The following is a 9962-nucleotide window of genomic DNA, read 5'->3' as shown; positions in this document are numbered from 1 at the left end:
TGCTATACATTGACTTAAGAATCACAATACGGAGTCCTTGAACATGTACTTCAAAGCCTACAGAATTCTGAAAGGACTCCTATATTCCCAACTAATACAACAGGCACTAATGTTTTGAATTAAAAATCTATGTGAACTTTAAACGAAGTCATAGCTATTTTTAAGTGAATAAGTGATAAAAAGATATGCACAGCTGTACACAGATCACCATTAAATGCAGGAACAAAAGTATCATTTGATGCATATTAAACTCCTAAAAAGCCTACTTGAATATATTTTTCATTTACTTTGATACAGTATTAGAAAGGACTGCATATAATTATGGAGATTGCTGCAAATACTTGATGTGACAGTGTTCTGTATCAGGCATGCACAGGTCACTATTTAAAAGTGTCTTATGTATACATCTTAACACATATATTACAAGCTACAGTATATTTAAAGCACTTAATAATTTTAATCCAAATTATTTTAATTGACCTAAGTGGGGACAAACAAAAAATTCCTCAAACTGTCATAATATTAAAATCCTACTACTCAAGCTGCTATTTGAACTCATTCCATGAGAACTCCGCTCACAAATGAAGAGGATTTCTCAGCAGCAGTTTGCTCACCCATTACACAGTTTGCCAAGACTTCAGGGACTCAGAACAGGGAAATGCTGGGAGCCATACGTAACAAGAATTAAACAGACAGTCTCTTTTCATTCTGGGTATCTTTATTTCAGACTAAATAAAGCTTTTCATGAATACAAACTGAAAAAACACATTTTCCCTTTAGTTAACATTCACTAGAAGGATAAATAAAACTAAGAACCTTTATTGTCTTTTCGGTGTAGCAAAACGAAGTATCCCAGTCACACCGAGGACACCATGGGTCAGGAAAGAAGGGCGGCTGAGCTCTTTCCATTGGGAGACCTATTCTATGCACAATCAAAAAGCTCACAAACTCAGATTTCAGGTTCATGGTCATTTATGGCTTAAAGTACTGGACCTGAAAAATACTTCAGGCTAAAATAAATGTGATAATACATGGACTATTTTTTTAAAATCATGTAGTAGATACTCTCATGTACATTAGAATCTTTATGATGCTTAGTTTGCAGATGGGGACGGCATTTTTTGCCTTTACTAATACTCCTAGAAAGATCCTTGCTTTTGATCTACTCAAGGTATTATCTGCCATTCTTCATAGCCTGAGGGCCAACAGGGCGGAAGAGACACTTGTGATGCTAGGTGCTGCAGTCAGGCTGGAGTATTGGACTAGCTACAGAGAAGCAGACGTGAGGTGTCAGGATGGCCCACTGGAATAACTTATTGGTTCTTTCCCAAGTCTATCTGCCCTCTGCAATGGAGAACTACCAGGGTAGCAGGACTCAGTGCTCCTGGTTCTGATACGCTCCGACAACATGAGAATTGAACTGAACTACAATGATTGTGATGTCATCTCTATACATCCGAGCAAGTTCCTCTGGAAGACTAAGCATCTTAGAGAGTCGCTCATGGTCGACAGCTCCAAACTCATTGTTGCCCACAGCATGGCGAATGAGATGGGTTGCTGCATTCTGATCCTCGAAGACCGATGACATTTTTGCTCTCCTTTCGGTTAGCAGGCCATGCATCTGTCCCAGAGTCACCTTGTACCCACCGACAGCTATTGGCTGTTGGTGATGCATTCCAGTTAAGTACTCGCCCACAATCCTAACCACATCCTGTCTATGCATGGTCTCCCACAACCCATCGGTTGCCAACACCAGGAATTTATCCTGTGGTCTTAAGCGGTGGTAAGTTACCTCTGGCTCAGCGGTGAGATAAGGAGGTGTATGATAGTTGGGAGGGATAAACTTGGTGTACTCATTGTCATTCAACTGGTCTGGGCCAGACTCTATCACTCTCTTCTGAAGGTCAATGCTCCACTTGAACTTCACGTCTCCAAAAGCCCTGAAAGGCATCAGCAGGCCAAGCAGGCGGTCCTGCTTCACCACGCTCTTGGCCTCGTTCTTCGGGTGCTCCAGCTTCAGGCGCTCTAACTCTCTTTCATTCTGGGCATTGTGGTCATTAGTCAGCGTGACCGCAGACCACGAGCCGTCTTCCTCCTGCACACCAAGCATGGCTCTACTGTCTCCAGTGTTAGCCACGTGGAGGTCGGCACCATCTACGTGGGCCACACAAGCAGTAGCCCCAGAAAATGCCACCCGAAGCACCAGGTAATTGAGGAAAGAATTAGGATCGCCGACTTGAGCCTCCAATGAGATATCATTATCAAGTCTCTTGAAAGCATTAATTAAAGCCTCTTTAACATCGATATCAGCGGAGTCTCCAGTGTTGAGGTCTATAAGCTCTTGCCAGTAAGTCCTCAAGCTGTTGAAATACAGTTTGGACGCTTCCTTGCTGAAGTAGTCATTGGGGTGCTTATGCCACTGGAGGATGGGCAGCAGGGCCCGGCCACTCTCCACTGCATTTTCAATCTCCAGCAAAGTCTCGTGGGGTAACAAGGAAACAGCGATATAGTAGAAGAGTCTTTCACTGACTGCCTGGGAACAAGCACAGCCCGCATGACCATCAAAGACTCCCAAAAGCATCCCTCTGGTCTGCAAGCAGGTGGCTGCACTTCTCCGGTCTTCAATGGGTGCATTTGCAGGCAGCTGATTGCTGTCAAATCCAAGAACAGAACTGACATTTTTGCCATCAAATTCTGGAACTTTGAAACTGTATTCATTAGCTTTCAGGATGCTGTTGACTTGTGGAGGTGTGAGGTAAAATTTCTGAGGTGTTGAGGCATATCTCCTTCCTTGAGTGTACTGCCACCAGTTCTCTCTCGGCCTACAGAAGGTAGCATATGCTGGATGGGGCGTGTACCTCAGGCGATTCTGAGGAATGCACGGTGGGGAACAGCAGAGATGCTTGTGGTGGCAGTAACATGCAGTGCCATAGATTCTGCTCAGCTCACAGTTACGGAGGAGAGGGAAGAACAGTTGAGTCGGTGCTGGCATGGCATCGGAGAACAGTGGTAGGCTGGATGTTCTGACTGGGATTCCTAGAGAGCAATTAAGACAGACACACACACAGGAAAGTTACACTCCAGATTATCTGACAAGCTTTGCTTTATAGAAAATACTAAGGGGATGTACATGAAAATCCATATGCTAGGTAATCTCTACAAGGTGTTTCATGGTAATTACAATTCTCAGCCATTTACAAAGACACATCTGAACTGTAATTTCTCTTTCCTTTGTATTTCTTTGTGCAGTACACACTGCTCGGCATACGCATGTATCTGGCTGGAGAGAGCCGAGCAGGAAGTTATGTAACACTGTGCCGCAGCAGCCTACCTGCCCAACCACCCTCCTCCATCGCTGTGCTTTTACAAAGGGGCCGTACAGCTCCCATTGGCACAGTCACTTCTACCATCTATGAAGATCTGTTCCTTAACCTGTAGTCAGTTTGTTGGCATTTGACAACACACGGATGGCTATCACTAAAAGTGTTAGTAGATCCTTAACACGTGCATTAACACTATACATTATTGGTAAATAACACACATATACCACTGTATTGAAATAATGTTCATTTTACCTTAAAGGAAACATTTTCGACATAATAAAACAGGAATTCAGGGTCCTGCAAAGCCCCTTCTCTACACCACTGAGCCAGCTTAGCAAGCTAGAGTCTGCTCTTCACCAACTGACCCTGGCCACGGCACTACACCGCTCTCCCCACTGAACTTTAGATGAACACATGGAAGTAGACACTCTAAATTCCTCAAGATTCATGCTTTTATGTTTAATGTATTGAGACTTTGAAATCAAATGTAGTCTTTTTTTGATTCATTGCTGAATTTTGCTGTGCCGCTCATGATAAAACAAAAAATAATTCCAGTGTTCTTTGCTCTAAACCTGGTTTTGGTAACGTGTGATGCCATTTCAGAATTTAACTAACCTGCCACCATTGCTCCTTGCTTAGCAGTCATAGAAGCAAGCTACAGAGCTACTATTTCTTCTACTAGAGACTCCTATTGACTCCTGGGGAACGATCTCTTTCAGCTAAAAACAGGTACCTACTTGTCGTGGGGAAGCAACAAAGAACCATAAATTAAGTTCAAGGTTTGGATTATAACAGTATAGCATTATGAATATTCTGAAGACATTATTTTATAGTAGGAATTTATCTAGAAAGCTTAAGTGAACATATATACTACTATTTCAAATAATGTATACAAGAAAAAATCTTCAGTAACGTATTTTCTCTGAATTCCTAAGATATTGTCTCAAGTAGTCACTTAAAGTACAAGAAATAGACTTTAGAACTGCTTTAAATAAATTTTAAAAAATGAAACAAATCTTAGTATCAACTACTGTTTGCAAAAGCTAAATATACAAAAAAAATTTTTGAAGAATCACAGTGTTAAGCAATTTACATGTACTTTTCGGTGGGCACTAAGGAAGTAAAAAGTGAAAATGAGGGAAGAGAGAAAACCAGACACTGAAAACTCAGGTTTGCATCTGTAGACTGCACCGAGCACACAGCTGGACAGATGTCTTGTAAACAGTAAAGTGCTGACTCTCAAGAAGAGGCTTGCTTCTAACTACAAAGACAGAAGTGCACAGTGGAGGACTAGACTTTGGAGTTAGATTCCAAAGGAGCGCCTTCTGAACTGAGAAAAGGAATCCCTAACAAGGACGAACCACCTAGACAACAACAACTCAAACTGGGCACCCGGAAGTCATCCAAAGGTGAAGGGTGCTAAACTCAGCCAGGATATGTGTGCAGTGTGGTACCACGCCACAGCGCCTTGTGCTTATAAACCATATCTCTTTTTTAGTTTATGATGCAAATACTATCATTAAAAATTAAAATGAGGGTTCAACTTTTACGGAGGTAAATTTTCTTCAGAATCTAAGTTTGTATTGCTTTAAGACAAGGTGAGTGTGGGAGGGACAAAGACCTACCAGCTTAAGTAGCATCTGCTCAGGGGATCCCCCCCTTAAGGTCCCATGTTCTGACAGTTTCTGTCAGTAGAAATGAATGAAATATGGGGGTAAAAAAGCTCATAATCCAGGCAGCAGGTGCTCTGAATATTCAAACTCAAGCTCTTTATGTTGTTTTCTTCACAGCAAAAGTATTTGAGATTAAAAGTCAAAACAGCAGAGAGTGACTTATTTTCATCTGTATCTTCACAGTTAATCACAGCTTAGCATATAGATTGCATTCAATTCTTTGGTTTCTAACAAGCTTTCAAAAAAAAAGGCAAATTCTTCAGGAAGTTGAATCATGAAAGTTTGCACTGTAATTAATAATCATTCTATCAGATCTCTACTCATTACATAGTATTTTCATCAGACCAGAAACGGTACAAGTCCATACACTACTAAATGCCTGGAAAGATTCTTAATATTCTATGCTGCCTGTGATTCAACAGAAAACCTCTGAAATCCTGATAAACTCGCCAGCTTAAAACAGAAGCCTCTTCATTAGGCAATAAAAATATCAGGATATGGTTATTGGTAATCTAGAATAATCTCAGTCTTGCGGTTTTTTTTAAGTTCATATACCATCATGGCCCAAACTTGGCAATCCTGTGTGCAGCCGCTCAGTCCTAGGCAGATTTGGCTGCTATTGGCAATGACTAATAAAAAGATGCGCTGTAACCAGAAACAGAAAGCGCTCCGTCCATTCTTTCTGATGTGCTCGGCAAAGCCTGCGCCAAGAAATTATTCCACTTCGTCAATAAACCCACTCGCCAAATCAATTTAAAAAATGCTACTGGTGCACCTACTCCAGAGCTGCTCGGCCTTGCAAAGCTTCTGATGCAAATGGAAATAAATACTACAATAGCCATTACACGTATCATAACCTCCGTTTATGTAATCTAATTGCATTAAACACCCTGCACAAAGACTTGGGATTTTTCAGCATTTTTTGGAAATGCCTAGCCATTTCCCATGTCGCTATCTACAGGAATGAAAAAAAAAAACAAAAACAAAAAACCCTTATCCTTAAGACACCAGGCACCAAACCAGCACTTGTTTGATCAGTTTCGTCTGTCCCTACCCGAAAATCGCACTTACTAAGATATCAAGGAAATTCTTCTGGTGCAGAGATCCTTTGTCTCCCTTTTCCTATCTCCCCCCTTAATTCCATGCGGACCCCTGGAGCCATCCATTCATACACAAAATCAGTCACCATCCTTCCTGGGTCCCCAACACAGGTAGTTACGTGAATACCTACCAATCCGTCTGGGCCCGGGACACACACACATTCTCCTGTCATCACAACACGGAGCCGACAACATCCACAAACCGCGCGGACAGCAGCAGCGACAGCAGCAGCGGCCCATTGAAAGCAAGGCAGAGATGCTCATTAGAGGAGGCGGTGGCGGGGAGGCGGGAGCGGAGGAGGGGCGAGGTCTCTCAGCAGCCCAGTGAATGGGCCGGGAGGGAGGAGAGAACGGAGGGGGGGAGAAAGGGGAGGGGAGAAGAAGAAACCAAACAAACCCACCCTGCCGGCCAGGCGGCCACCCGGCCCCAGGCCGGGGACTGCGGGAGCCCAGACGGGCGCCGCGCGGCCGCTCCGTGCAACCAGAGCGCTGAGCCCACGGGCGCGCAGCATCTTCGGGCCCGGCCGGTTCCGCGCGGCGCCCGCTTCCGCAGACTTCGCAGACCGGCGGGGCCGAGCGTGACAGCGGCGAGCGGAGGCGGACGTGCCACGAGCTGACAGCCAGCCCGGTACCGCCCGGGGCCCGCGGCGACTCCTCCCGACCGAGGCCCTCCACCCGCGGTCGCTGCCCACGCGCGCCCTCCCCTTCGCCGCCTCGACCGCCCCCTCCCGACGCGGCGGCGGTGGACGAGGGTACGAACCGGGTCCAGGAGAGCACCCGCCGCGGTCGGCCTCGGCTGGCGGCCGCACCCCTCCGCGCGCTCCCTTCCCTCCGCACCGCCGAGCTCCCCGGCGCGCAGCGGCTCAGCCCAGTCCGGCCCACTCCGCGCCCCGGCCTCGCCCGGCCGCCACCCGGCCCCGCCCCCGCGTCGGCTCGTGCGCTTCCCGCCTTCCGATTGGCTGCGCCGTGCCGATTGGGCGGGACCCGGCGAGCGAGGCCCGGGCCGGAGGGGCGGGGGCGGAAGAAGGCGCGCTCCCCGCCAGTTTTGTGTCGTCACGGGGGTCAGACCCTGTCTATTGGCTCCAGGCCCGCGCGCGCTCCCGATGCCACGCCCAGAGGCCGGGGGAAGAAGCGTATGCGCGTGCTGCCGCCACCGGGCCCGCAGCGGTAGGGCTGGCTCGGAGCTCGCGGGTTAGAACGGGTTAGCCATGCTGCGGGCGCGCTCGGGCTTCTCCGTGCACGGTGGCTCCCCCGCGGGCCGGCTTCCGCGAGGGCCTGGTAGGGCCCGCGCGGTGCGCTAGGCTGGTCTGAGCCGAGGCCTCTGCTGCACCGGGCCGCCCTGGGTAGACGCTCAGCTCCCCGCCTGTTCAGTGAGGCGTGGCGGAGAATATACATCTGGGATGTGTATTGCTTCATCCATTCAAGACCAAGTTGCTGGTTTTAGAATTATTAAGTCGCTATGGTGTTTTCTGTTCTTTTTCTCGATGCCCTTGGAGTCCCAGGGCTTAGGCCAAAAGGAAGTTTGATGAAGGAATTCCTGCCTTTGTAGAGTGGATGTGTGCTCACCGTCTCTGAAGGACTTTGAAATTGCATTCCCTCCTTGGCCCTGACTCGTTCCAGGCTTAAGAATAAACGCACGCAGCCAGTAAAAGTGGGCAGAGCAGTGGACTTGGAGTCAGAAGAACCTTTGAGTCATTCCCAGTGACAAAATCCATCTCCCTCCCATGAGGTGAGGTTAGGTTTAGGACCGCATACCACTGTATGTGCTAAACTAGACACTCTGTCCTTACGGTGGCCATAAATGTCTCTATGGGATGGTGGCTTTTTATCTACAGCCACAGAGAGGCCATCTTTATGACTGAAAAGTTTCTTGGGTGAACAACTCTTTCGGCTCAATGTTAATGAGTTGGCTTTTGTTGATTGCACACATTAACATAAGCTAACAAGTTGATGTGGACTAGATACAAGAACTGCCAAGTTTATTAATCGGAATTGTTTAAACTTTTATGCAGTAAAGGAAAAGCTTTCTATAAGCAAACTTGTAATTTGTAGTTCCTGGATCTGTCAAGCTGCCTCTTTGCCCATCCCCAGAGAAGGTTTATGGACAGATGAGAGGGAGGGGAAGGCAGAACAGGTGTCGCAGGTAACTCTCCCCAACCAAGAGCAAGGTAAGGTCCCCTTAGTTCCCTGCCTTCCTCCTTTTCTCCTCCTCTAACAACAATCACACCTTGACAGTTTATATCTAGATAAATTTCCAGCATACCCCGACCCAGGAGCTCAGTGTAGCCTGAATTTGTTTTGGGTGTGTGCACAGGGAGGCAAAACTGCCCTCCAATATAAGTTTAAGAGAGAATTCCCTATTTCTCATCTTCCAACTATGCATAATTGGGTGTGCATCTAATTAAAATCAGATGCATTATGGGAAGGAACAGGCAGAGTTGAAAAAAATAAATACAGGACCTAATCTACCAATAAAAATAGGATTCATTACAACTTCTAACAACCAAACAACTGTTATTGGCTGCACAAACAGCCCCCAAACAATAGTTCCGGCCATTCAGTATTCTCAGGCAGCCTATTGTTCATCTTGAGAATATCTTTTTCTAATCTGTACTATTGCTTCACTTTGAATGAAATTATCTTGCTAATTTTCAAGTCTGTGTGAACCCTTATTTCCAGCTCTTTGGGTAAGAGGCCAAGAACCTGGAAATACCTGACTGCTGCCACCAATAAGAAGGTTCTGGAATTTATACCTCCATGTAAATGACCTTGAAAGATGTGTTAGTCAGATTTTCTCATAACACAATGGTGTCAGTGTCACGTAAAATCCCCCTTTCAAGCTGATTGTCATATCTGCATGGGAAATTCTTTTACTATGTTCAACATTTTAGTTTTCTACCAGAATGGTATTGATTTCTCCATCTTATCCTTCAGGGTTCTGAATGACTTGACTATATTTGAAAATAATGCTGATTCTCAAAAAATAGTTATTTGCCACCACTAAATATAGTCAAAAGAATTTGTCATCAAGATTGAATGCCAAGATTTTTCTGAAATTGGAATAAGGCCTCCACATCACAGAGTGATGGCTCTGAAATAATCTCAGAGGTATAAGTTCTAGTTACATGACTGAGTGACAAGATATAGCAACGTGGCCATCTACAGTGGCTCTGACTCCCGTGTACTGGGCCAGGTTTTCTGCCTTGGTTCTCCTCTGGCCTGCCCTTACTCTCTTTCTGGATGGAGGCTACCCGATTGGGCTTACTTCAGGTGTGCTATTTGTTATTACGTGGCCAGGGTCAGGACAGATCCTTGGATTTTGCACTGTGACTTGACGGACCCACCAGAATACCTGTATGTATTTCAACATTGAAAAGTGTTGAGTGATAACACCTAAACAACCTAGGACTGGGAAGGGACAAAGAGAAAGCAGGGTCTTTGAAAAATATAACTGATACAAAGAAAGCACTATGCAAAATAAAAAAAACAACCAAACAAAATGTCCATGCTACACAAATGCCTTTGCGATACCAACACAGAGATAAGAGGCTAGTAACCTTTAAGTTCTCTTGGCACACACTAGATGATCCAGTAGCCTCAGAGATTCCAGCTGGGAAGCTTAAAATAGACTCGCATGGGGTGTGAGATGCCGACAGACTGATGGTTGCTGGCTGACCGGCCTTTGCTAAAATCAATTAGAAAGAAGCCTGGTTCTCCACACTTCTCCTGATTCTCTCTGGGTCTTCTGGGAAGTCAGCAAGTAATTAGTAACTAAACAATCAATACTTGTTTTCTTACTCATTATTAAGTGGATTCTTGAAATTAATGGTACTTGGAGTCTTAGTCACTGTTTTGTTGCTCTGAAG

At 45.7% G+C, this 9962-nt stretch overlaps 1 protein-coding gene across 5 annotated transcripts; it reads right to left on the bottom strand.

Moving 5' to 3' along the window:
- Window positions 1–245: 245 nt before the first annotated feature.
- On the bottom strand, window positions 246–6986 carry Pdp1 (pyruvate dehydrogenase phosphatase catalytic subunit 1). 5 transcript variants are annotated; one of them, XM_057790725.1, is made up of 3 exons: window positions 6857–6968; window positions 6228–6262; window positions 246–3036 (listed from the first exon to the last, which is right to left on the bottom strand). In XM_057790725.1, exons 2-3 carry the CDS (start codon window positions 6256–6258, stop codon window positions 1376–1378), a joined length of 1692 nt encoding a protein of 563 aa, XP_057646708.1. In that variant the 5' UTR covers window positions 6259–6262; window positions 6857–6968; the 3' UTR covers window positions 246–1375. The 5 variants fall into 5 exon arrangements, with proteins under 5 accessions (XP_057646708.1, XP_057646709.1, XP_057646710.1 ...); XM_057790726.1 differs by lacking the exon at window positions 6857–6968 and adding an exon at window positions 6498–6615; XM_057790727.1 differs by lacking the exon at window positions 6228–6262 and having other exon boundaries at window positions 6857–6986.
- Between the last annotated feature and the right edge of the window lie 2976 nt (window positions 6987–9962).

This window comes from Chionomys nivalis, chromosome 16, assembly GCF_950005125.1.
Source record: "Chionomys nivalis chromosome 16, mChiNiv1.1, whole genome shotgun sequence".
NCBI lineage: Eukaryota > Metazoa > Chordata > Mammalia > Rodentia > Cricetidae > Chionomys > Chionomys nivalis.
The sequence above is the reverse complement of the archived record's forward strand: the minus strand, read 5'-3'. Positions and strand labels throughout refer to the sequence as shown.